Genomic DNA, 27179 nt, shown 5'->3' on the forward strand with positions numbered 1-27179 from the left:
CTAGTATTTTCTTTTTTAAAAATAAAATACAGAGTAATAGTCTAATAGTTTTTATGTTGATTCTGTTTTAGATTTTGGTTGAAAAATCTTTAAGTGAAAAGACCTACTTAAATCTCTTTATTGAAAAAGATAATGCAGATGCAGGTAAGAATTTGATTATTTCTGCCCCCTCCCCCCCCTTGTCTCAATGTTTGTGATTTTGTTGCCCTTTAATATTAATCTCTCAGGGAAAGAGACTACAAAATAAATAATCAGATGCAGCTTTACTTTGCATTGTAGACGTTAAACGCACTTTTCTTAATGCTTTCCTGTAAAGATATTTAGCTCTTATTAATTATTTTACAAATGTCATAGAAAACAACAAACATTCAGAACTCAAAACCTCTTTCTATTGAGACTGTGCTAAACATATGAAAATGCTCAAAAAGGAAGGATTCCTTCTTCTGTCAATCGGACTTCAGATTTTAGTAGTTTGTGTGCTTCCTAGTTTTGTTCTGTCACAATATAATGTATTTAAATGTAGTTTTGTCATGAAAACAGAATTTGCAGACTGACAGATGCATAGAAAAATTATATTTCAAACAAAACTCTAAGATGTACAGACTTATTCTACTCTTCGTTGAAAGTGATGGAATTTTTGTTTCAAATTGGTCTGTTGGTCAGATTATTTTTTTGTCAGTTATTTCACTCTTCTATTTATAAGCAAGTACTCTCTTTACTTACTCTTGAATACTTAAGTTTGAAATATTTGTATCGGGATTTTTTTTAGGTATTTATCATATGTTCATTCTTACAAACAATGGATTCTTCTGCATTATGTGTGTTCCACTTGCTGAAACACAGGAAGGTAGGATGATCTTCCAACCACTTGGGATTTACATTTGAACAGGGAGAGCTGTATTAAAAAAGTTTTTCCATGTCTCTTTCTAATAGGAATAAGATATTGAATTGGGATTTTCTATGTAATCTTAGTTTATTTTTAAACGGAAACCGATATACAAACTAGTTCTGTAATAAAACTGTTTCTGTATTCTTCATATAATTCCTTCAACTTAAGTTTCTCTGAATCAGTGCTTTAGAGAGAGAGTACTGAATACTATGGAAGCAGGATTTTAAGCCATAACCAATCTTAGCTGTACTGAAGGATATTGGGAATAATGTACATTTTTAATGCTGTATAAGTATAGTCATTAGTTCATTAGTTAATTTTCTGTAACTCAGTACAGTGTTGAATAGAAATAGACCCTGTCAAAGATCCTGGCAAAAGTGGTTTTCAGCATAGTTGGATTAGGATTAAAATATTTTATAAGACATTTAGCAGGGTTTTTTTCAATTTTGGAAAAGTTTATTTAACTGAATTTAACTGATTTTTTTTTTTTTGTAGCAATTGACAAGATGGATATATTTACGGGAAAGCAAGTAAGAAATACCTGCTAACTTGTAACATATGTGTTAAGTGAAGAGTTTGTAACAAAACTTGGTTCTGTACATTTCATGGACTACTTACCCATTTATTATTATAACTCATAATTGCAATTATCACTTTTTCTGTATATGGACAAGTGAGCAGTTCAAGGTTTTATCTACTAATGGTATGAACAACTTTTTTCCTTCCCCTTTTGTTTGCTTTCCCTTCTTCTACCTCACAAGTTACAAGGACAGATAAAGACAGCTTTCATTTCCACAGAAGAATATCACAGCCTTGGCTGTCAGGATTTTGTGCTAACTCACTTAGTGAACAAAATCCATTTGATAATTGTGGTAAGTACTAAGAATGGGTTTGTAACAATTTTGTGATCAGTGAGGGTGTTTTGATCTGCCACAAAATTTATTTCTAGCTGGATTAAAAAGAAGATAATAAACTTTTTACACTAAGACTTCTTGTCTTTAATTTCCTTCACTGTAAATTTAAAGTTTATCAGTTGTGCAGTCTGTCTGTAGTTTTTCTTGCAAGGAAATAGCTGTTGTCATTTCAAAACTTGCACTGTTACGATGGACAGGGGGAAAATATTTTCAGCCTGGATGCATGACCTTAGTAAATCACTGTGGTTCCTAGCCTGTACAGGCTAGTCTATTTACAGTCTCTTCCTTGAGCTCAGAGAGAAAGTTAAAGTTTGCAAGACTCTTCCAGTCAGGTTCACATTCAGCAAAGGCTTGCAAAGGTAACAATTAAGGTCCCAATTCAATAAAGCCCTTAAGCATGAATTAAGTACAGGAACTAATAAAAAATAAAAATATAGACATATTTTGAAATGTTATTTTGGACTAGAAATGAGTTTTCTCAGCTGATTGACTGAAGCTTGTTAAATTCAATGCAATTTTTCTCAGTAGGTTCAGTGTATGTTTCATTCAGGTTTTATGTTCTATGAGAATAGAAAGTGGATATTTTGAAATATGGCTTGTTTTTAGAAAAGCCAAAAATGTTTGGGGATGTTGACTGTTAACAATTACCATAGTAAATGCCAATCTTGAAAGGAGACAGGAAAAAGGCAAAATTAAAAATAAATAAATGTATTTTTCTGAACATCAGCATTCACCAGGAATAAAGTTTAAGTTAGTTTTTCAGCTTTTTGAGTTAAAAATCAATTGTAGAAACATGCCTGTCAATGGCCAAATTTCTAATGTATAACCCCATTTTGCTTTGCCTTTACTTATAGGGTAAAGGTGATTATGTACTCTCCAAGTGGCAGGTAGACACTACCAATAACCTGGTGTCTGTTCGAAGTTTAGCTGATTCAAGTCTGATCAAAGGTAAAAAAAGTGTTTTTTCTTTTTATAGACAAGTGTGGAATTCATATTTAATTGCAGAAAATACTAAGACATTTTCAGTTATTTCACTGTTTTTAGTAAATGCACATAGACCAAATAGAATGCTCCTTGTAAAGGTACAGCCAAAACACATGCCTCAAAATTGTTGAGTTTAACTTGGATACATATATCACAACTCTATTTAAGCTAAACTTTTCACAGTCCTAGGAAGTTCCATGAGGTTAAACATCTGTAGGTTTCCAGTGCTTAGTTGTACATTTTAATATGGTTTTGCTTCAAATACATTTCTCGAGAAAAATAATAATTTTTTGGTGACTATGGATATTTTTTAGATGCAGTGAAGCTTCAAGTTCTTGGCAATCTGCTGTTTGTTTTAGATACAGAGGTATGTGTAATGATTTGGTTTAGCCTTTATTTTACAGTGTTCTTGAACCATCTTATAAAAATACTTTTTAAAGTAATAGCTTTAAAATATGTTTTTATAAAGTAAAGATTATTATATTTACAGAGGATATTGATCTTGCTGTGTTGGTTTTTTTTTATTCTACTCCTAGTCATTTAAGCTATGGAATGTGAATATTCTGCTCAAAAAAGACAAAAAGTGTCTTCTATGAAGAAAATATGAAAACCATATCTGTTTTGTGTTTGGTTTTTTTTAATCTAGAATATTTTAAGCATGTGGGATGTTTATTCTCTTACTCTAATTTGCGATTGGCCTTTAGTACATACTGAAGAATTTCTTCTAAGTACAGAGTCAGATTCTTCTCCAGTTTTATGGTAAGTAAAGAGCCATAGCACCAATCCTGAAAAGTGAAAAGTTCTCTGTCATTTCAGGAAATGAGCCACAAACACTTTTTTTCCTGTGGTAGTGATTTTTTAGAAATCTTTGAAATCTTTCTAGTCAGTAGCATAAAATAGTTGGACTGTAGGTGTCCTTAGTTCTGTGTTGTAGAAAAGAAAACCTGGACACTTTCTACATTTTCTTGGTTTATCTGTTACTGTTAAGGAATCTTGCATGTAACCTGTATCATTTAAGAAATACTTGTCTAAAGTCAGGTCTATAATATGGCTTACAGGTCTGATGTTATAAAAAAAGCTACTCTGTCTTTTGGACAGATAAATAGCAAGGTGTTCATTCTGCAGATGTGATACAAGAATTATTTACTTTAAAAAAATTAAAAAAGTATCTGTGGTGAAAAACAACAAAGAATTTGAAAAACAGGATGTTAGTTACATCCTTACAAACAGTTAACAAAATGTGGCCTTGAGGAAAAGAGCAAACACCATAAATAAGTCAAGCTAGAGCACAAGAAGATAAATTCAAGGAGAACCAAATGGTAATGAGACTAAACAGAAAATTACTGGAACTATTGTAAACTACCCTAATTAGCATACTAAAAGATCCACCCTCTAGCAAATACCGACCGACCCCTACTGAGGAAGCCCCCTCTCCACTCCACGGAACATGCACAGTAAAAACAAGAACACTGTACCTTTAAGTGGAGGTAATTGTAAGAACCAATGGAGATTAAGTGTGACTAAATGTGATTGTCAACGGTTATTCAAAGGGTATAAGAAGTTTTACTATGTGTTAAGAGGTGTGCTAGCTTTGTGGGTCTACCACCTAGCATCCATCTCTGTGCAGACATGCAATGACAAGTATCTCGACCCTGTGTGTGAATGGGCTCTTGTACACTGGGTGAAGAACCCAGATCCGGGATGAGAGATGGAGAGGCCAAAATTCTTATATGTGTGTATTGGTTAAAATGCAAAATAAATTAATGGCAGTTAAGATCAGAAAACAAGACTCTTGGCTCTTTCCACTGCTCTGTACCAGTTTAAAAACAAGAACTACATCCATGTGAAAAGCTTAAAAATGTCAGAAATGTGATTGTATGCACTCTGCATGCTAAAACACTGTTATTTTTGGGTGTGCTATAGGGATTTAAGAAGTACTAGTTTCCATGGAAAACTAAATTTTCTAAAACGCAGAAGCAAGAATATTTCACAGTTTTAACATAACATTTATACAGTATATTTTGCTTCTTTTCTTCTCTTGTTCTTTAGGCAAGGGCTTGCCAATGTTAAACTGATTGTCATGACAGTACCAAATAACAAACAGGTATAATCTCTGTATCTGTGTTCTGTTCCTTAGTTGTTATGCAGTCACTCAGAAAAAAAGAGCACGGTGGGTAGGAAGAAAATAAAAGGAGATGGCTAAATATTTGGAGTGAACAGAATTCTCAGGAGCTCAAAGTCAAAACTGAAGTGTGACCACCTATATATTAGGATATATCTATTAGGATATAGCAAGTGAGGGACTATTGTGATGTCTTATGGTGGTGACCAGTGCAAATGGTTGGGTTTTTTTAATGGATTGTTTGGGGTTTGTTTGTTAGCTTTTTTTAATGGTAGGCAGATGGGAGAGAGCAGCAAAATTTACTATTGTCTCATATATCTTCAGATTTCTTTACAGCAGTATCTCTGCTGTATTCAGCATCTACCTTTAAGTAAAGTCAGCAGAGTTAACTGAAAGAGAATTTCAGTTTCATGTAACTGTACAGTTATGCATAATTGTATTATGTCTAATTATACATAATAGTCTTATATACAGAGGCAACATCTATAAACTTCATTAAACTTTCTCAAATTATAGACCTGCTTCTTCATAAAACCTTATACTATTCCATCTAACTCCTTAAGAATCCAGAAATGATTCTGCAAACATCACTCTGTCACCAGTGTATGAGGGGGGAAAAAAAGTTACTTGTTTCTTTTCCCTTTTTTTTTTATAGATGAGAAGTCTAATGGTTTTTGCATTGCCCACTATGCAAGTGCTCTATTCTTTGGAAGTATCTATTGTTTCTTCGCTTGTTCAAAGTGGGATTGACACAGTATGTTTAGATGATTTTTGTTGTTGTTTTTGCTGTTCTTTGAAGAAATGTATTTGTCTTAATATGTATAATTATTAAAGAGGTGCTGTGTTATTCTTCTTAAGTTAGAACCAATTTGTGCTAGGAACTGCAGGAACTATACAAAGAAATGTTAAATGATAGCCCCAAAGGATGGAGAAAAATAATTTTAGGCCCAGGTCTACTGCAGTGTTTAATACTACTGCCAGTTGTTCTTGCTGCTGAATACTGTATGAAGTTTTAAGTTCTCTTCCACAGAAAAATGCTCTGGGTTTATTTGGGAAATTTTTTTTAGATGAGAGAACAACTTCTTTTACTGTTTAAACTGCTTCCTTCTAAAGACCTTAACAAAAGAAGGTAAAAAAAGAAAGCAAGAACTTTATGAATTAGCAATGTTATAAAGACTGGTAAAGTGGAGTGGGGGTGTGAGAGGACACCAAGTTAGAAGTCTAAGCAGTAGCTCTTCATTGGAATAGTGAAAGTGTTTGTAGTGGATCTGATACACAATAAAATGCAAAGCTGATGAAATTGCTTGCCTTGTATGAAGCACTTGACAGAAATGATCATATATGCAGTTACATAGTGGAGAAAATAATGGCTAATAAATCCCTTTTCTTTGATCTGAGATGATAAAGTTAAGGTGGGAAATGCCAAGGCATGTATTGCCTTTGTAGAATGTAGCATAGAGATCAGATTCTAAATGATGTGAAGATGGATACAGTGTGACCTGGTTATTGTTTGGACAAAATGAGAGTGTAATTTTGAGGAGATGATTCACTCAATGTGAACGGTGTACTGATGGTAATTCAACTGGGATAGCAGAGTACCTTCAGTCTTCAGTTAAGGCCCTGAGAAATTTTAGATAGTGCAAACTGTCCAGGAAGTAACTTGCTAGGTTGTTTGGCTTTTTTTAAATGCTTATCTGAGAGAAAGGCAATAGTTTGTTTCTAGATTAAGAAACACTTAATGCATTACAGTTGTGCTTTCTTACAATTGATTTCCCATACCACCTAACGATTTCTGGTATTGCATGCTACAGGATACCATATACTTCTTGGAAGGAATTCATGCAAAACATGAGATGTAAGATAATGTTTTGTTTCTTACTAGGCCATTATTATATAAAAATGGCAGACTGCTTCTAATTATAGTTGTTTCATAGTTCACATAATTCCCTCTCTTCCTCAGATCCTCTGAAGGCCCAGTTTCTATTGTTGTGATGAGAAGTTTAACTGAAGCCTTGCCAGAAAATAGGTAATGTTTTCTATGAAACACAATTTTATTATTATATTTCTTATCTGTGGTTTGGCACTTATGTTGAAGTAGTATACTTAATTTCATCCCTAGGCTAAGTCGCTTACTTCACAAACACAAGTTCACTGAAGCAGAGAGTTTTGCTATTCAGTTTGGACTAGATGTTGAGGTAAGTTGTCTGTTCTTGATAAATACATTTGGAGACTAATTAGTATAACTGAACTTAGGAGTAAGGATCTTGCCCTGTAGTCCAAGGGAAAGTATTAAAAATATTACCAATATAGAGAAATGTTACCTTACAAAGCAATTTGCTATACTTGAAGGCTGATTCAAAAATAGATGACTACGTGGTGAACTATGTTTTTATTTACAGTAACTAACAAACCTTGCAATGAGAAGTGGTGTAGAAGTACATCATCTGATCAAAATAAGTGCAGCTAGATCTAGAGAAGGCACATTTGTCCTTTAAGTAGCAGGAAGCACTGTTGCTAAAAAAAATTCAAAAAAGAATTGTCACATGCATTTATTAACACATAGTCTGGCTTCATTAACTGATTTATTCAAATAATGCAATTTGAATATTCCCTCTGCTTTTTTAAATAAAAAAACAGGCCTAGCTGGTAAGATAAAAAGATACCATGATTGTTAGGGACTAATTTGTAGTGCATTTCTGTAATGAAATCATTCAATGTAAGTGGACACACTTTATCTCAAAAACATTGTAAATGGAAGCATAGAGTTTTCATTTGAAGACTGTCTGCTTGAAACTTAATTGCATCAAACTGAAAACTGTGTTTCTTTTTTAAACAGCTTGTATACAAAGTGAAAGCAAACACTATTATAGAGAAACTAGCTTCAGCTTCTGTTGGGACTTACAGTCGTGAAGTCTGGCTGGATCTTGTGAATGAAGCTAAAGAAAATTTGCAAAAAATTCAAGTATGTTTCTATTTCTACCCTCTTTCTCTAATAAAGTAATTCAAATTATAAAGGAGCTTGAAATTAATTTTAGTTGTTTCCTTATGCAAACAGGATAGTCGGTTTGTTGTGGATTACTGTATAAATGCTCCATGGCCGCTGTATGAAGCCACTCAAGAAATGTTGAACTACGCTAAAGTCAGAGTAAGGGGTTTTATTTGTTTAAATTGCTTATACTTGTCCATTCCTATTACATGATTCTGTACAACTTGAGATGGGGGACATCTTCAAACCAGTTACAGTCATTCAAAAAATAAATGCATTTTAAATTGTATGAAGAAGGAGCAAGGCTTGTTCCAACATCACTCTTGCTTTTACTTAAGGGCAAAAACGAGCTTATAGTTTCATTTTCACATCAGAAAGCAGGTTTTAGTTTTGAGTAGTAGTCTTTTTAAATCCCTTTTAACTACTAATTTTAGGACTAAAAGCTCAAAATGGTTCACCTTTTCTGTTTTCATTATTTTAGTCTTTCCTGTCTTATCAAAGAGTATGAGAGAGATACATATTACCTGTCTGATCCTGCATGTAGAAATCCAGTCAGAGTCTAACACTGTGAAATACAGACTCCAGTTTACAGAGATACTAAGTTTTTTCTTGTATGCTTATTAAATTTGTAGTACTATCTGGCATGTTCTGCATAGAGTTGTCAGCCTAACCATTTCATGTATTTTTTTCAGATCTTGAAGAAAGATGATAGAAGCATTGCTCCATCATGTGATGAGGCTCCAGTATCCATAACTGAGGTGAGGGCAAACTCCTTGGCCCAAGAGTATCTTATGATAAACAATTACAATGTAGAGTTTTAAAAACTGCTACTGTTGAACTTCTTAAAAGTCTAGCCGAACTTATATTTTGTAGTATGAAAGAGAACCACAGTAATGACAGATTTCAGAAATAAGCAGCTTCTTCAGTCATAGAAGGAATCATTTTCACATGCTTCAGAAATTAGAGGAAGAAGCTTTCTTAAGTGCTTTTATGTATTTAATTTTGTTTCTAATTTAGTTCTGTTGTATACTGGACAGGCCTCATCTGCCTTCAAGGAAAATCAGTGTAAAGCTTGAAGCATCTGAGAATTTGGATTAATGCTTTATTAAACAAACTTGCATATGTAATTAACTGAAACTCTTGTAAAGTCTTTCTTTTCCTCTGTTCTTCCTCTTTGTGATTGTTATTCTAATCATCTAATATTACTGTTCAGTAAGACAGATATTGACCTAAATCTCTTGTCTGCATTTTCAGGTATTGAGAGCTCAGGCAAGGCTTACAACTTTTTATGGAGCTTTTGGATCAGAGAAATTCAGGTTTGTTTCTGTTTGCTCATTGATTTAGAGTCAGTGTAATTGTAATGGTTAAGTATGTGCTATTGAAATTAAGAAAAAAGTTTTTTTTTAGTTATTTAAACTTTAAACCCTTCCTTCTCTTCCTGAAGTTTACCATCCTCTACTGTGGAGAAGGGAGAGTACAGAGAGGTTGAATTATCCTGTATGTTGAAAATTTATATACCTTTTTCACATGCACTATCTTGTATAGATTTTTTTTTTTTGTTTAACATATATAGGAGGGGTTGTCATTTTATGCGTACACAATCTAACACTACTGTTGTCTCTTACAGCATGTAATACTACCTAGAAAAGGTTTGAGGTCTGTTGTCCCACCCCGCCCAACTCCTTCAGTATTGACATACAACAATAACAGAGTTTCTTTTCCTCCTCTTGCTTCTAGTGGTATTGCTTGGACAGAATTCTTGAATAACAAAGATATTTTCAAGAATATCCTATTTCAACTAGAAGAAGGAAATTTATCTTGTGCGCAGTACCTCTGGCTTAGGCATCAGGTGAGATGGCATAGGCATTTCCTTGGTATTTATGGAGGGTGTTAAGGTCTCTGAAATTTTCCAGCCTTATTTAACAGAATCAGACCAATGCAGTTATAAAACAGCTCCTCAAAGAAGCAGAGGTCTATGGTAGAATCTCATCCATCATCACAATGATTACCTGTTCACCTAGCTGCTTAGAAGGCTGAACTTTTTATTGATTTAGGAATAAACTGGTATTTCTGATGTCAGAATGCATATTTTGAGGTCTGAAGGACAACAGTTTTTTGATATATTCTGTGGTGGTTATAATTTTCCATTCACCTTATTGCAAGCAGAGCTCTCAGAATTTTTAAGTGGATGTTTGCTGGCTACCTTAAAATCCTTCAAAAATAATCACATAGACTCCTTACTCTGAATGACACATTCATAATGGTGGCTATGGGCTATTATATTCTTCAGTGCAGGACTTTCAGGTCCATGACTGTTGTTTTCTTAATAAGACAGAACTATAGAGCAAGTTGTGAAGTAATAGGACATGATCCTTCCACTGCAATTTGCAAAGAAATTGATTCACTTAGGACTTGTTTAAGAAGGCCAAGCTGTAGTTGTTCTGAACAAGGCTATATTTTTTATAAAATTCCTGTCTAATTGCTGAGATTTCCTCTTTGTGTGAAATCTATTGCTTCTGCCTATTAGTGAAACAGCTTTACAAAGTATCAGATAAACATATAATTCATATTATCTGTAATGGTTCTGTTTAATATTTCAGGCAGATTTTGAAAGCAGTTTTGATGAGAAAATGCTGGAGAACTTGCTTAACGCCATCCATTTCACTGTTCCTTTGAAGGAACTACATTTGTGGCTTAAAAATGTCGTGGTTCCTTTCTTAAGAAGAGTTGTGCCACAGGGACAGGTAAGACTGACTTAATAAATACAAAATTTGTTTTTCTTAGGCTAAGGTAGTTTTACTCAGACCTACAGACTTATGTCAGAACCTTGTTGCTGCCTTTTAAAGACATTCTTTTCACTACAGTTTATATTTTAAAATCTTGTAAAAAAAATTTCTAATCGCAAATTTTGCTTTGATAGATAGCATAATTCTACTTATAACTGTTTGGTTTTTTTCAGAAAATATTAGCAAAATGGCTGGAACAAGGTGCTCGAAATCTTGAATTAACTGACAAGGTAAGTCATACTGCAGAAACTTTGTGTGTCTTGTGTTTCAATATGTGTAATGTAGTTTGCTAATACCAATTCTTTTGGACAGGCAAATTGGCCAGAAAATGGACTCCAAATGGCAGAGCTTTTTTTTACAAGTAAAAATCAAGGTGAAATGGGACTGACAACTTTTGGCCAGTGGACTCCTTTGGTAAGAAATGTAGCAAATACAAGGATTTGCTACTAAGAGACTTTAGAACATGTGCTCCATGCTAAAGTTGAAATAGATGATAATTAGGTCCCTGTTGGTTTTAGTGAAGACTGACTTAATTCCATGAAAGGAAGGAACTCAGTTCAAGTCTTCTTGGGTTTAAAGATTAAAAAAAAAAAAAGTCAGTGCAACCTTAATACCCTTTAACAGATGTACTAATAGTCTAAATATGAATAATATTCTTGAATACTCTGTAGCACACAAATAAGCCTGAGTACTACAAAAGACTTAAATTTCATTAAAGATACTCCTTATGAACTTAAATTAGAAACATGTCTCACCTCTGTCAAAATTTTTGGAAATTAACTGCGATTTGCCACGTGTTATGGCCTGGAGAAAACAGGTATTAAAAATCAGCTAGCTGTAACGTTATAAATGCTGAATTTGTGAAAACACAAATTCTGTATGTTATATATCCTAGGTATAATAGCACCTATAAGAGTGGTAGTATGAAAGTGGAGAAAGATAAAACGCAAAGCTAACCAGCTGTGCATTTTAAAAATTGGAAATACTGACATTCTAGTTAGATCTCCTGTCTTAAACTTCTGAATGCCACACTCAAAGTGCATAATGGAAGGAAGAGAAATTTACTCCAAGTCCCACTTTCAACATGTACTTGATTTTCATTGTTGTATGCCATATAAAGGTAACATTTCAGCATGTATATTTATAAAATCTTCAAGACTGCAAGGCATCAACATTGTTTGTTAGGTTTCTTGGAAAACTGCATGTAAAAGAGGGTTCAGACTCCAAAGAAAATGTCGGCGACGCGTTCATCTTATCAATCATTAAGACTTTTAGGGAATGAAACACTCATCCCTCTTCCCTGTGCAGGGGCTACTAGCGCATTGCTGTCTTTATATTTAGAATCTTTTCCTAATATCTTACCAGAATCTTCCTTGCTGCATTATAAGTCAACTACCCTTGTCTTATAGCAGAGATGTGGAGAATAATTTTTCTTCGTGTTTATGACAGCCCTTTAATGGTCTTGAAGATTGTAGCAAGTCTTTTATGTTTCACTTCTAAATACTGTTTCAGAGATGTGACTGTGAAGAGGTACATAGGTTAAAGAAGCTGGTAAATGATTTACAAGAGCTGATAAATCTGTACAGAAAATACAACTGCAGGCTGGCACTCTGTGATTTTGAAAAGGTAATTCTGCAGACACTTCAAAAAGTGCTTTTGAGTAATGGATTGTTCTGAGAAGGAAAAAAAATCTTGTACCATGCGATTTTTAAGTCAGACAAAAGGGGAATCCTGGTGGGGAGTGGTTGTTTAGACTTGTGTTCATAAGCTGCTAAGACTATTTGATATGTTGTGTTTGTTACAAATTTTGTTTCAACCATTGGTATAAATACATATTGTGACAAGATACTATAAGAGGGTTAAACATGGCGTAAACTCCATGATTTGCAGTTCATTACAGATGGTATACTATGGAGCAAGCATTAGCAACAGAGCAATTATAAGTACAACTGAACAATAAGAGGCTTTGTAAAAGAAAGCTTTTATTTGAGTTAAAGATGGATGCTAGTTCTCAAAATAATTTAATTTATTTCAATGGACACTGGATGCTGAATTATTTCCTAGAGATTTAAAGGATCATGTACTAACAGGTGCAATGTTCTAACATGGCATGTTCTGCTTGCTGCCCAGGAAAATGCAACTACTATTGTGTTTCGCATGGTTGATAAAATTTTGGCACCAGAGCTTGTCCCATCAATTTTGGAGAAGTTTATAAAACCCTACCTGTGCGAACATAATCTACAAAAGGATGAACTCCTTCTACAGTATATAAAGGTATCCATATTTTCTTCTTTTTGAAGAAAGCTATTTAAACATGAGTAAGCAGAAAACAAATCTGCTGACCATTTATATTTACACTTGAATTTTAGGACCAGTTTTCAGATTAGCTTATCCTGTCAATGAACTTTTTGATAGTTACTATTTCAGTAATAAGGCATTAACAGATACAAGGGAAGATAGCCAAATCTATGCCTTAATGTAAAAAAAAAAGTTTAATTTTTGTTTCTATTATATACCTATCTTTTCTGATTTAAAATATCCTAATAATTTTTATCAAAATATACAGAATTTGCTGGAACGTTGTTTCACCCGGTCTACTTCCGTATTTGAAACTGCATGGGAGGCAAAGGCAATAGCTGTCATTGGCTGTATCTCTGATACAAATGTAAGTATATTTTATGAAACAGGCATCAGGTGGCTCTAATGCATCAGTTCAGACTGAAACACATAATTTTTATGTAAGCATATGAGTACACTTTTACATGAGTGGTAGGAGGAGGAACAAATAGAATACTGTCTTTTTATTCTATTCTGGTAATCTCCCATGTGATGTTCTTTGCTTGAGAATTTAATTGTAGTTTTGATGTCAGCACTTGGAAAACTCACCAACTTTAATATGTATGAAACTCAAGCTCTACAATGTTGTAAATTACTGTAAGCATTTTCTAATCTAAACTGACACATCTATTATGAAAATGAATTCCCTTTATGCAAGTGAAGATTGGGCAAGGAAGTAAAATGCTTGTCTAAATGAATCAATCACATGTGAACAATACTTCAAGAGATTACCTTGTAACTTACTTTGAAAATTAAGCTCTTCATGTTCCTTTTATAGCTGAAATTTGATGCAGTTCTACAGTTAATGCATAGTGCTATGGTACCGTGGAGTGCAGCAGTGGAGCAGCTGGTGAAACAGCATTTGGAAATGAATCACGTCAAGTAAGGCAACATTCACAGTCTATGCCTTGGTTTTGTGTGTACTTTCAAGTAGAATTCTGTTTTTGCAGGAGAGAAATACTGTGTATCTGATGTAGTATGATGATTAATAATAGTCTAATTTCTCCATAGAGTAAAGTTACTGCAGGAAAGTTACCGACTGATGGAGATGAAGAAGCTTTTGCGAGGCTATGGGATAAGAGATACTAATCTTTTAAAGGACAAGAAGATGATAATGGTAATTGATCAGCATTACTCTTATTTCTGTTAAACAAAAATCTCTACACTTACCTGCTTGTATTTTAATGGGGTATTAGAAGCCAGACTTTTCAAAAAATCTTAGCAACTGGTAGCTCCCACTTGTTACCAATATCCATTTTTCTTGTCCTGTTGGAACATGGTTTTTGTCTAAAAGCCTACTCTTTTTTTTTTTTTTTTTTTTTTTTTAAATTAACAGATTAGTTTAGCCCAACCTGATTAGCACAGCACTGATAATATAGTATTTTCTGTATGGGGGAGGTGGAAAAAAAAAAAAGAGGAAACTAACAAAATGGAAGGCTAACTCCTCTCAAGACTTCAGATCTGGTTTCTCCTAAAGTCACAGTGAATAATATTTGGTGATATTTTTAAGGGTTTTGTTGTTGTTTTGTTTTTTGCTTGTTTTTTTTAGCATTTCCCCTCTACTGGGGGAAAAACATGAGTATTTCTGGAAAAACTCCTTGCCATCCTGTGGAGCCAGATGAGTCCCCTGAATTTTTAGAGTTCACAGGATAATTCTCTTTCCCAAGCCAAATCATCTCCCAGTTATGCTTTAGACAAGCCTTCTCTAGATCCAAGTTTTAAACTTCTAGGTAACTTGCTTGGTATGAGCTGTACAATCATGATGCAGAAATAGTGTATAAAAATTAATTCCTTTGTTACCTTGTACATCAACAAACTAAAGTTTGTATCTGATCTCTTACAGAGGCTAGTGAAATACATTCTTAAACAAGATACCCCTACTTCTTTGGAGGATGCTCTGAAAATTGTAGCAGCATATATGTTGCCCACTGTGGAAGTCTACATTTTGAGGATGATAGATCTGATTGACAAAGAAAGGGTACTGAAATACTTCATGTCAATTGATCTCAGAATTTAAAGACACTGAGGCCTATTTTCAAAACAGGGACAAGTTGTACTACTTGCTGAAATCTTACGCATGGTTTACATAGAATTTTTTAAATACGGTTCTATTAATTGTACACATAACTGTCTATACTTAACATTGAAAATGAGACCTTTGTCAGAGCTTTAAACACCATGAGCCACCTTCATTTGTGGCAAAAAAGGATGAAAAGTATGACCCACAACATACAATACAAGTTTGGAATTCAAGTCTACATATTTTCACATACTACTGTTGCTACAGTTGTTTTGGGGCAAGTTGCTTTCTTGCCAACAAAAAAATAAATATATCCTTCTGAGACATGCTTTCTTCTGATGCACCCATACCCCATGAGTACAGACCTGCCCCTTTAGTATTGAAAGCACCTGAATGTTGTCTTTGAATGTTTATCTGTTGGTATGAAGTTTTCTTCCAAGTTAATTTCAAGTCCCAGTTTAACAAAAAACTCCCTGAAGTTATCTTTAAATTATATTGATATCCTAACTAGAAACATCTACTTTTGCTTGCTGCATTATAGTAGGTGTGATTACCCTTATGTCCTGTGGCTGTCCCTGGTTATTTTATTGAGATCTCTTTAAGCTGAAGAAAAGGAGGTTTTTTGATTAAAGGAATCAAATTAACTCCCCTGCAAAACAGCTTTTCTCATGTTAATGTTTGTTCTGACTTATTAGCACATGGATTATTGATAATCATACTGTTTTAAAAACATTGCATAATTGCCATTTAACAAAACTGCATTTTAATTTGCTTATTATAACCCTTAGTGAGTAAGCACATAGATTTTACTGAAAGCCTTACAGATTTATTAAAAACTATTCAGGGACTTTAAGGAAGTCATATCATAGCAACTCTATTTTATAAAGAGATTTGAAATTCATCCCCAGAATATTAATCTTACCCAAGTGGCCATCATGTAACCATTGTATGAATTGCTTTTCCAAAAGTAAATGCCCTTTTCTTTTGATTATTTCTGGTTTACTTTTTTTTTTTTTTTTTTTTTTTCCCCCCCCCCCTCTCTCTCTCCCCACCCCACCCCACTCCAGGGAGAGGAATCTCTGACTTTATTAAAATCTCTGGCTCCTGCTGAAGCTGAGAAGGTTGCAGAGAGATTGAGTATGTGGGGAACCCTGGTATTACAGAATAAAGCAGATAACCCTGAAGAGGTACCAAGTCATTTGACATTGTAAAGTGTGTGCACAAATAATTCAAAATACTATTCTTATGCAGATGCTTAAAAAAAGGTAGGGGATGCAAATGTAAATACTGTGTCTTCCAACAAAAAGGAGTGATGAACTGGTGCTGCTTTGAGCAACAGGTTAGCCTAGGTAACCTCCTGAAGCCTCTTCCAGCTTGGGTTTATTCTGATTCTGTGCACTATGTAATATTTTTGTGTTATTTTTAAAGGCATCTCCACACAGTGGCATGTCTATCTGAATTCAATTAATAATTTATAAATCTTGCTGGATTATTACACCTCTAGTCCTATCTATTTTCCTGTTCTTTCTTTAGTTGCTTGGAAAACATCTATTTAAAAACTGTAGGTGTGGCTTTGCCATGCACCAAAGTGGGTTGAAGCTTCACATGTGACAGTATGCATTTCTGTCTCACAACCCCAGAAGAGAATTTTTGTTAACAGTTGATTTAGGGAGTTATTCTGGGCAAGGGAAGGACAAACAAAGGGAGAAGGGTGGATATTTTCAAAACTCCTGTGAGAGCTAACAGACTGTGTGGAATATGTACATATTACAGCTATAAAATATTTGCTATTTCTGTAAAGGATGCATATATGCAATAACTTTGTTTCCTTCTTTTTCAACTAGTTTTATCTTAGACTTGGTAATTGTTGCTTTGTAGACATTTGTAGAGCATTGCCTATTAATAGAGTGGAAGCCTGAGGGTTGCTGTCTGTTACTGGCAACATTTTGACCAAACAGAGTATTAACCTCTTCCTTTCTGCAGCACAAAATGCAAATGTTGATGACTAAGACACTCGTGGAAATCCTTAAATTCCTGTTCAGCCTACAAAGAAGTAAGCCACAACTTTAAAATCTTATGTTTTGTTTGTAAATGGAGGCAGGAAGTAATTGTTTTTCATCTCCAACAGACAATCCTCTGAAAAAAGATGAATGTGAAGCAAACCTGAAAATGTTTGAAACACTTGCTACCCTGCAGGTAGGTATCTTTATAGTTTTAGACTGCTTTTGATTTACTGTAGTTATTATAATTGTTCTTATAACATGGATGATATTAAAAATTAATTGTATTTACAACTTGTATGCAAAGGTTGTTTTTATTACTGACTTCAAAGAGATTCTAAGGCTCATCAAGCAACTTTAAATAGTACCTGGGAAAGTTTCCAATGAGTAGAATTCAGTTGTCCATTTAAACCCAAAAATTAGATACCCTCTCAGAAATCTTAATTGCTTCAAAGATTTAGTAATACGGTACTGTAATATTTTATTAAGTTCCTATCATGGTTTGTAAACTTTAATTATTTAATGCAGCATTTGAGCATGCAATATCCTTTAGGGTTTTTTTTATTTTGCTTTACCTACTGTCTAGCGATATTCTCTACTTTATTACATAAATCAGTTGGTAGACACTAGTAAAGTCAACTTCATACTGCAAGTATTCCTCTAAGAATGAAACAGGAAATAAACTTTTTAACAAAAAAACCCGCAATATTTTTAAAAGAAGTTACATGAATACAAATATATAATTTTTTTGTTGTTGTTGCAGGAAGATTTTGATATTTTTCTTTCAGTTGAAGAATTTAGGAACCCTTCAATGATGTCTAGGCTTCTTGAGAATCACATAAAAGCTTATGTAACTGTCAGATCTCTGTCAAAGTCTAGAAAAGTGCAAACAATTAATTATAATTCAGAAGATGGTAAAACCAAGAACCGTTGTACTGAATCAAGGTTGCACAGACTGGCTGTGCTCCTGCAAAGGTCAGAGCAAGAACTGGGAGAAAAACTGGTCTTGAGAGCACTAGATGCTGGAAAAGTTGAAGATGCTGTAAAAATATGCAGGTAAAACTGCAAAGGTTTTCAAGATTATAACTTTTAATGGGCTTTTCTGCACTATTTCTGATACTTTGCAGAAAAAAGTAAATGTAGAGCAAAGGAAATCATATTTTGTTTTAGGTTTTTGCCTAAAAATGAGTGTTTAAGAAATATGTTTATATTGCTTGTATGCAATACTGAATGTAGAGTGAAGTAGCTGTCTCTGAAAATGGCCATTGGTTTTTGCCCTAACGTGATTACTAAGTGAAAAGATTCCCTACACTTTTATAGGAGAGATAAGTAAGGCATGATATTAAATGACCATTATGAGAGTTTCTCAGCTTACACAGATAGAACTATAGTACACTGACTGTATGTACCATGTCATAGTTTCTAGCTGGTCTCTGCCTCATGCCTACCTGCCCCCAAAAGAGACCAGATGAAAATATTAAATATAATTTTTATTACTAATGTGTTTTATGTGCTGCAGTATATGTCTCTAAGGTAAGCTCCACTGTAATTTTTCACTTCAGTCACAAAAGTTTTAGTTGCAGTAAGTCATATAGGTGAAATAAGTAAGAGAGAATTAAATAGTTCGAACAGAATGTAGCCTTAAGCAAAAGCCCTAAAGACTAGTATTTTTAATATCCTTTGTTGTTGTTTTTTTATTAATAGGGAGTTCTATGAAAATCACGCTAATGAAGAAACAGGGAAGCTGCTGTTTTCAGCATGTCAAAGACTTTGTCATATGTTGGGAGCTGATGTTCCAATGATCGCTCCTAATGACATGAATCTTCCAGCAGTGATCTATGAAATGGCTTGCCAAGCAGCTACAGTATGTAGTCCAGGTAATTACTATTATAATTTATTTGTGTTCGTATTGGGAATCCAACTTCCCAAGCAATATTTAATAAACCTGAAAACAAAGTGAATTTCTAGATATGCCTTTGTAAAAGTAGGTGCTGCAGCAAATTGTTTCCTTTTAAATAGGACCTTCCAGTCCCAGTATGCTAATGATCTTAATATTTTTACAGATTTACTATTAGATTGTCTAGAACTATGTAAATATACTTTGGTTGCCAAGGATGCTTACACACAGTGCCAAATAGAAAACTATGGATTTACAGCAAAGGTATTTTCTGCTAACTTAAATACATTTTTATTAACATATGTGATGTCTTGGTTGACTAAATAGTGTTCACTGTACATATTTTTTATTTTCTCCCATTTCTCCAGCAGTATTTAATCAGCTTGTTTAAAAAGCAAACAACAAACCTCCACCCCCCACCCAGCTCTACAAATAAAAAATTTCCTGAATATGTGTGTACTTCAACATAAAGAGTAAACTGGTTTGAATACTAAACACAGTGCAGCTGTGACACAAGCAAAAGTAGCATTCTCAACTTATGTTTCAATGTAGTAAATCCTGCTAATGTAACTGAAAATAATAATTTTATTTAATAGCTGCTGCCAGGACTGCTAGTGATTGTAAAGAGCTGACTTTATAAAAGCTTTTTTTTTTTTTTTTAATAGGTAAAATAATGGCAGGAAGAGTTTGATTTTTAAATGCATGTATTATGTGAAGGCATTCCCAACAGTTTTGTACAGCTTTAAGATGGATCAAGTTCTTGAATAGCACCTTTGTTTTTAGTCCAGGTCAAGCAGTGCTTCAGGCTGCTTGAAATGAATGGCCTCTTACAGTTTGAGTGGAGTAGATCAAAGTGGCTAGGCAAGCATATTTATGCACTGAATGTCATTTTTCAAAAAAATTATCCATTTGAAAAATGTTTGCTTATAGTATTTGGCCAAGAATGTTTATGAAAGCCTCCATTAAAATAATTAAGAATGCATTTTGGCTGTACAACTAAATAACTGCCACATTAAAGAGAAATGTGGCCATTCTAAGTAGGAAACATGTTTAATTCTACTAGACATTTAACAGAAAGTAGTGTAGTAGAATCCATTTTCAAATAGAAGATCATGTTCCATTCCTGTATTCAGAAACTGGAATCTCTTGTAACGCTTAGTTTGTTTAATAGGCTTACTAGCTATTATTTTTATTGTGTATACTTTTGACAATATTCTTATTTAGACAACATCCTTTGGAGGAGATAAAGATCCTTATGAAGAGTGGACTTATGATGACTTCTTCAATGAAGATGGCATAGTTCTAGATCCACAGATAGCTCTTCCAGTTGCATATGAGACTATCTCTTCTCTTCTGCCTGTTTGTGGTAAACTTGCTTTCCTGAACATTGAGTCAATATAAAATCTGTATTTTGTATTGATTTTTGTCTAGGTATATAAATAATGCAGCACTTGTGTGGAAATTACCACCTCAGAAATCTCAGTTAGACAAACTCACGGAAGAAATACCCATTGGAGGGGTATAGAATGTAAAGATTACTGGGCTTTGTTCTGGTTCAGGAAGAATCTGAATGACAAATGTCTGAAGACATGGAGAATGCTCTAGAGAAGTGTTACTATAAACTTGCCCTGTTCTTAGGATCTTCTCTAGGCATCTTCTGGTAGCCAGTAATGGAGAGAGGATTTTATTGAGATTAATTTCAACTTATTCTAAAATGATTGTCCTTGTATTATATACCATTGTAGTTACACACAAGTTTGAAAATTTCAAGTATTATAAATAGAGCCTACAACATTGTAGGTACCGAAAAAATACACTTTCAGCTCTCTGAAAGAAGCACTGCATATTTTAGAATTATTTATTTTTAATACTACTTGATGTAAATGCTTTCTTTCCTAATGTGTCACTGGTGTATTAAAAAGCATATAATTGCAAATACTGTTGCACAGTGCTAAATCTACCTATACAGGACATGCTTATTTGATTGATTTGAATACATTTGTTACCTTCACAGCTTAAATGTTTCTGTTGACTGTCTCATCAAGACAAAGGCATTTGTACACAAAGTAGTTACTGAAAACTGTTGGCTTGTATCCCTTTGTGTGTTTCAAAAGATATTCCTTCCTAGGAAATAACTTCTGATCAGGCACAGTTAAAAATAGCAGTCCTGGCTCCTAAAGTTCATGTGTCTTTATTTCATGTACTGTCCCTGAAGTACAGTATTTTTAAGGTACTTCCAGGCTTCATAGTGTTGCTGAGATCTTGGCACACTGCTGATGGGTATTTGTCTGTCTTTCAGAGAACAAGCTGTATCCTTTGGACTCTACAAGCCTGGCAAACGGTGCATTTATTAAAGGTACCATAATGGCTGATTCACCACACTAATAGTATAAACCAGACCACTAGAAAATGTGAGGTTTAAATTAAACCTACACAAGCATGACTAACTCGCAGTTTTTTTAAAGAGGTGCCTAGAAGTTCCACTTAAAGCCATATTCTAGGGGAATAGCTTGGTTCAGCACAGAAGACACCAGTTTGGATGCTAATTGTTATCATTCAGACATGATTTTGAGCATTTGTCAAAGACTGTACTTCAGGAGTTCTACCACTGTGAGCTAGGATTCATTACAGGCCTTCCAAGAAGATGACCAGCTTTGCGTTTTTGAACTAAAATAGTGTATTAAAAGCTCTGAAAATTTAAGGTTTCAAAGGGATCTAAAGCTGATCTTGTGTCTTAAATTTAATGAAGAAAAGGGAAACTGCTCTGATATTAATTCCAAGAACGATATGATTCATATAAATATACTAATTATTTTCTGGTGTTGTTTGTTTTGGAAATATATCACAGGACAGAACCGTCTGCTGCCAGCTAGAACTCCCATCTGTGCAGTGCTACAGAACCTCATGGAGTGCAGTCAGTGTGAGTTGGCTTTGCGGGTCGTACTCTGCTCGTTTGGATCCTGTCTTCAGCATGGTATATCAAATAACATGGATTTTTCCCTGAGTGAAAAGGTATGGCAAGGACAATGCTGAATTTTGCTGAGAGTGAATCTTAGAAGTATGCCAACTATTAACAAGTTTAGAGTAGTTCTGTAAGAATTTGATAGGTATGGGAGAGGCTATCGCTGCGACCTTTTAAAAATTACTACCATTTGATCAGATGTTGGGTCATTTTGTGAAAGGAGTTGGTAGTTTCTTCTCTATTTTCCATGGTCCTCTGTTTCTCTTTGCTAAGTATGTTCAGAACTAAACTTCTAGTCTCTGTAGGGAGGCAAGGAATAAAATGAATGTTAATAACTGTTTATTATGTTCTTTCAAATTGTTTGATCCTTGGTTAGTATGGGAAAAGTTGCAAGTAGAATATTCAAGAAACTCTTCTCGTTCAAAAGCACTTGGAAACAAATCCTTTTTCTATCTAGAAGAGATCTTTACAAGACCTTAATTAAATCTGAAAATACATTTGCTGTCATAAGTCATATTATGTGACCTATCACATGACAAAAGGAGTTGAAGGATTAGAATTTATTTTTAACCATGTGCTGACTGCCATTTTTTTTTTTTTTTACAATAGCTACATGATGGCAATACAATAGCTGAAACCAAAAGCTTTCTTGTTGCTATGAAACAGAAGTGTACTTCAGTAATTTTGACCACTATCCTGACCTTATTACACAAGGTAAGAATATTCTGAAAAGGATAAGAGTGAGCCCCTTTCTGCTGCCCTGTCAAGAAAGGAGCTTCCCTTCCTATTGCAGAAGCCTATTCTGAAATTGTCAAGTGGCCAAATGCCACAAAACCCATGCATTGTGGAAAGCTTCTCAGAAAACCATAGCAAAGGTGAAGGGAAGTACTGAAAGCATTGCAGTGGCAGGAAGGGACTGGGTTCCACAACCTTATGTCTCAACACCAGAATGGGGCAGGGGAGGGCTGGGTGGCCTGACAGCTTTGTCTTCTGCAGTCCCAGCTGCCTCACCTCCCCCACAGCCAGAGCATATGTTTCTGAACAGCCTTTGCACAGACACCACCTTGGTGGCAGCCACGTGTTGTAGCCCTGCTGTATTTGAGCCTCTTAAAGACAGTGGCTTTTTGATCACACACTATTTGCTTCTGCCTGAAAGGTTATATAGAGTGGGAGCTTCATCTTTGAGGGATCCTTTCAGAACTCCTAAATTATAATAATGGCCTTTATGATCTGTAGGTATCCTTTATCTAATTTTCAATCCTGGTTTCTTTTAGATTTGTAGACTTCTAGTTGATGGGAATTTTTAAAACAGCTGTCTGCAAAACCTACAATATACCATCTTCTAAGGCAGTTTAGACTAAGGAAAGATACTTTTAGACTGGCTTCAGTATACTTCAATTTTTAAGTTCTAAACCTGAAATGCATTCTTATTCTCATATTTCCTCCAACTTAAAGTCCCAACACACCTCTAAATTACAGAGTACTTTTCAAGTGTTATACTTTGTACAAAGAGACCTATTAAAATAAATTCCTAATGTTTATAATTTTCTCTTTTTTTCTTCTTCTCTTTTTCCTTCCCCCCAACGAAGGTGTTTAACTGTCGAGACATAGATCAGAACCTGGCATTGGGCTATTGCACAGTTTTGCCCAAGGAAGATATGTTCAATAAGCTGTGGGACGTCATAGACAATACATGGCAAAATTACAGAAAAGTTTTGGTAAATTCACAAGGGAATGTATTTCTTCAGCAAATAGAGATTGTTAAAGAGTTTCTTTAAAAAAGATGTCAGCAATATCATATGGAAGTGCCATTATTAAGGCTATAGCTCTTTGAACATGTTCGTCATTTAGGGCGCCACTGAGAGAGAAGCTACCTCTCTTTGCCACAGTGTAAGATTGTGCACAGGCAGTTGCTGTAAATAGTTAGCGTGATAAAAGTCCAGCCATTATATTACCTCATCATGACTTATTCCAAAGCCTGAAATTGTTTATTTCAGGTCCCATCATAATTTATACCCACATTATATTTTGGAAAAATTGTTCTCTGATAGCAGTTGTCAAGAATGGAATGAGTAAATAAATACATCTATTAAAATATAAAGGAAGATGGGAAGTAAGGCACAACAAAGAAATGGGGAGAGACAGGATCATAAATTTGGAGAAAAGATGATGTCTAAAAAATACCTTTTGTATTAGTTTCACTAGTACCATACTAAGAATATTTTTGAGGAAGAAACCCAATTTTAAAGTAGTTTTGAACTGCTGACTCAGGAGGTGGGGTGATCTTGGTGCTACCTTCTGTGAGGTTTGTTTTTCATTTTACACACTTGTGTGATCATGTATGAATTGTTTTAAGTTCCTCTAAGGATTTAGACCTTGGGATTCCAATATTCAGATTTTTTATTATACTTTTAGACATTTCCCTTCTCACTCTTTTTAGGCAGTAGCTCTGATTGGAGCACAGCTTGCTAACCAATGTGGTGAAGCAGAAGAAAAAAAGAAATTCCAAGAATTGGTTACTGATGCAGAATGGGGTATCCAACTTGGTAAATTTGGTGTAAGTTTGATTGATTGATTTTAGGGTTTTATGAACTGATGAAATGTCAGTATGTTCTGAGATATATTGTGACTTCTAGTTTTCCAATTCCAATGTAAGGAAAGTTGGGGGTTTGTTTGGTTTTTAATTTTTCATTCTGCTTGTCTGCTTACATAAACCTCAGAAACTTGAGATACACAATAATTGAGGGTGCTAAAAAAGAATTTTTAAGTGCTTAAGTATTATTTGGCACAGGGCACAGTCAGCAAATGCACTGCGTTTTCCTGCTCTGAAAGTGTCTGGATTGAAGGTTAACTATATAAGGAATTAGTAGAAGGTTAACTATATAAGGAATTAGTCTTGATATTATCTAAAAGACTTCTTTGGGAAAAAGATAAACTGTTTATTTATCTGTAGATTTCTTTCGAGACTGTATTTAGACAACCAGCAATAAGGAAGAAGGAACTCATAAGAACACTGGTACAAAATCCAAAAGTGGACACAGATCTCATATTGAATTACTGCAGGTAATAGTTAAGAAAATCAATTGTGCTTAACTGTTGCTGTAATAATAACCATGCCTACTGAAATCTATTTTGGTTTAAATAGATCCCAATTAATGTAATAGGCAATTGGCGGGGGGTGTGTGTGTGGTATTTTTAAGTATTAATCAGAATGCATACTGGTCTCTGGTCAATTTATTCATAAGGAAATATGCACCTTGATGACACCAAAAGTCACAGAGAAAATAATATTCTGTCCTCTCCTAGCACTTTCATGCTGGACAGTGATGCCGCACTGCAGCTTTGCATTGAAACACTTCTTCTCCAGAATGCTAATACAAATCATGTTGAAGATGACTCTGCAGAATACAGCAAGAAGCAACCTCATTCCACATTACTAGCTAGAGCACTAGAAATTATTCCTCTACTGAAAAGTACGAAAGACCTGGTCACTAGCCTTAGTGGAATATTGTACAAGGTAAAAAAGAAAAAAACCAAACAACCAAAACCCCCCACAAAAAAAAGCACAACAAAACAGGCAAAAGGAATCCCTGGAGTATGCATCCAGTCTCAAATACTGCACATCTCTTGAATGACAGATTAAAAATTCCACGAAAATTTGAAAAGATTGTATTTTTTCATATTTTGCAAAAGAATGTATGTAAGTTTCAATTTTCTATTTTTCTAGAAGAAAAAAACCCAGAGCAACATACCTAATTTTCTTTAAAGACAGGTAGAGTCTTTCTTCCCACTTGCCTTAAAAACAATCAGAAAATAATCAAACTAAAACGTCATTTCTAAGTACCATACCACAGTGGAAATATTTCAAAGTGCGACATTTAAAATAGATAGGGGCAAAAAAAAATATATCTTGAGGGTTTTTTGTTTGCCTGGTTTTGTTTTCTGTTGTTGGGGGGTTTAGGTTTGTTGAGTTTTTTGGGGTTTTCCTCCTCATAATTTCGTGTTTGGTCTTTCTGCAATAACCTGACAATTTTTTTAGGATTTAGGACTATGTAGTGGAAGTCGGGGGGGGGGGGTGGGTTTTGGTTTTTTTTTTGAGAAACATGCTTATATTGACATCACACTGAAGAAACAGTACAGTTGGTATTAAATTTGGGAAAAGTTAAGACAGTTGTATGCTTTTATAAGAGAAATCTTTTAAAATAGATCATTATTTTCAACAGCTTGATCCTTATGACTATGAAACTATTGAAATTGTCCTGAAAGCGATGCAAAATGCTGATGAAAAGAACACCAGTATCCGGCTAAATCAGGTATGTCCAAATATATTGCTGTTACCTTGCTAATGGCATTTCTATTCTACTTTGTCTATTTATTAGTGTAGCTATTCAAGAGTCTGTTAAAATTAATTGAATTCTTCTATCCACACAGCACTCATTCAGAAAATGGCATTTAAGAAGTAGTGATCTCTAGCTATTTCTCAGCAATGGCTCATAGCAGGGATAAAAATAAAAACTACAGATATGCCAAAACATACAATCTATGCCAAAAAAGCCTTATGGCTCCAGGACATAAGTGTGTTTACTGGAGGGGCGGGGGGCAGGGAGGGGTCAGGGAGGAATATAGTAGTTCTGTGGGGTTTTTGCTTTTTTCCTTATTTTTTTTTCCTATTTTTTTTTCTTTTTCCCCCAGGCTTTGAGCCTTCTCAAGCATCTGGAATCTTACAAAAGAATTTCTCCACCAGTAGACGTAGAACACCAATATGTTTTAGAGCGTGTGATTCCCTTATCTCCAGCTGCTCAAACCAGACTGCCCTTTCATCTGATATTCTTTAGAACAGCACAGTGTTTCTGGAACATTATATGTATGTTCAGTGTTTTTCATGGCTAGATATATGTATAATTCTCTGCTATCTGTGAACTTTAAAGTTCTACTGTATATATTTTATATTATTTGGTTTTCTTTATTAATACAGTTTTCATCCCAAGTACTTCTGAAAACAATTGGGCTCCTAAATTGCTACTGGTGGGGTTAACTGGCTTTCAGTGGAGCTAAGATGATACATACAGTGCAGAATTCTGTCCTCCAAGTCTTTTCTTAGGACCTTTCAAAGACCAAAGTAATTCACATATCCCACTTCCCAGGCCAGTGTGGATAATTAAGATTATATTCTTTTTCTCCTAGTGGAGGTCTGCATCTAACAATAAACTGAAAGTGCTTAATTTCATAGAGAAAGCCGCAAGCAGACTGCGATAATATCATAGGCATCTGTCTCTTTCCTT

The 27179-nt window shown here is 34.5% G+C and overlaps 1 protein-coding gene across 4 annotated transcripts in view; it reads left to right on the top strand.

The window, feature by feature from the left end:
• Window positions 1-27179, top strand: part of KNTC1 (kinetochore associated 1) — a 41447-nt gene that overhangs the window by 1641 nt on the left and 12627 nt on the right. For all 4 annotated transcript variants that reach the window (XM_056326176.1, XM_056326188.1, XM_056326185.1 and 1 more), the window contains exons 5-46: window positions 72-144; window positions 770-847; window positions 1385-1419; window positions 1651-1761; window positions 2658-2751; window positions 3102-3154; window positions 3434-3546; window positions 4837-4891; window positions 5565-5663; window positions 6721-6764; window positions 6870-6935; window positions 7029-7104; window positions 7746-7871; window positions 7965-8054; window positions 8588-8653; window positions 9150-9211; window positions 9633-9744; window positions 10496-10639; window positions 10855-10911; window positions 10994-11095; window positions 12194-12307; window positions 12812-12955; window positions 13248-13346; window positions 13797-13900; window positions 14030-14135; window positions 14862-14996; window positions 16106-16225; window positions 17022-17091; window positions 17167-17234; window positions 17802-18094; window positions 18743-18915; window positions 19102-19199; window positions 20160-20301; window positions 21235-21291; window positions 21784-21947; window positions 22507-22611; window positions 23487-23615; window positions 24338-24454; window positions 24851-24960; window positions 25204-25414; window positions 26121-26210; window positions 26590-26761. In XM_056326176.1, the coding sequence (XP_056182151.1) occupies window positions 72-144; window positions 770-847; window positions 1385-1419; window positions 1651-1761; window positions 2658-2751; window positions 3102-3154; window positions 3434-3546; window positions 4837-4891; window positions 5565-5663; window positions 6721-6764; window positions 6870-6935; window positions 7029-7104; window positions 7746-7871; window positions 7965-8054; window positions 8588-8653; window positions 9150-9211; window positions 9633-9744; window positions 10496-10639; window positions 10855-10911; window positions 10994-11095; window positions 12194-12307; window positions 12812-12955; window positions 13248-13346; window positions 13797-13900; window positions 14030-14135; window positions 14862-14996; window positions 16106-16225; window positions 17022-17091; window positions 17167-17234; window positions 17802-18094; window positions 18743-18915; window positions 19102-19199; window positions 20160-20301; window positions 21235-21291; window positions 21784-21947; window positions 22507-22611; window positions 23487-23615; window positions 24338-24454; window positions 24851-24960; window positions 25204-25414; window positions 26121-26210; window positions 26590-26761 (4477 nt within the window). The remainder of the gene's footprint in view (window positions 1-71; window positions 145-769; window positions 848-1384; window positions 1420-1650; window positions 1762-2657; window positions 2752-3101; window positions 3155-3433; window positions 3547-4836; window positions 4892-5564; window positions 5664-6720; window positions 6765-6869; window positions 6936-7028; window positions 7105-7745; window positions 7872-7964; window positions 8055-8587; window positions 8654-9149; window positions 9212-9632; window positions 9745-10495; window positions 10640-10854; window positions 10912-10993; window positions 11096-12193; window positions 12308-12811; window positions 12956-13247; window positions 13347-13796; window positions 13901-14029; window positions 14136-14861; window positions 14997-16105; window positions 16226-17021; window positions 17092-17166; window positions 17235-17801; window positions 18095-18742; window positions 18916-19101; window positions 19200-20159; window positions 20302-21234; window positions 21292-21783; window positions 21948-22506; window positions 22612-23486; window positions 23616-24337; window positions 24455-24850; window positions 24961-25203; window positions 25415-26120; window positions 26211-26589; window positions 26762-27179) is intronic.

The sequence above is a fragment of the Falco biarmicus genome, chromosome 1 (genome assembly GCF_023638135.1).
Source record: "Falco biarmicus isolate bFalBia1 chromosome 1, bFalBia1.pri, whole genome shotgun sequence".
In the NCBI taxonomy this organism is placed as follows: Eukaryota; Metazoa; Chordata; class Aves; order Falconiformes; family Falconidae; genus Falco; species Falco biarmicus.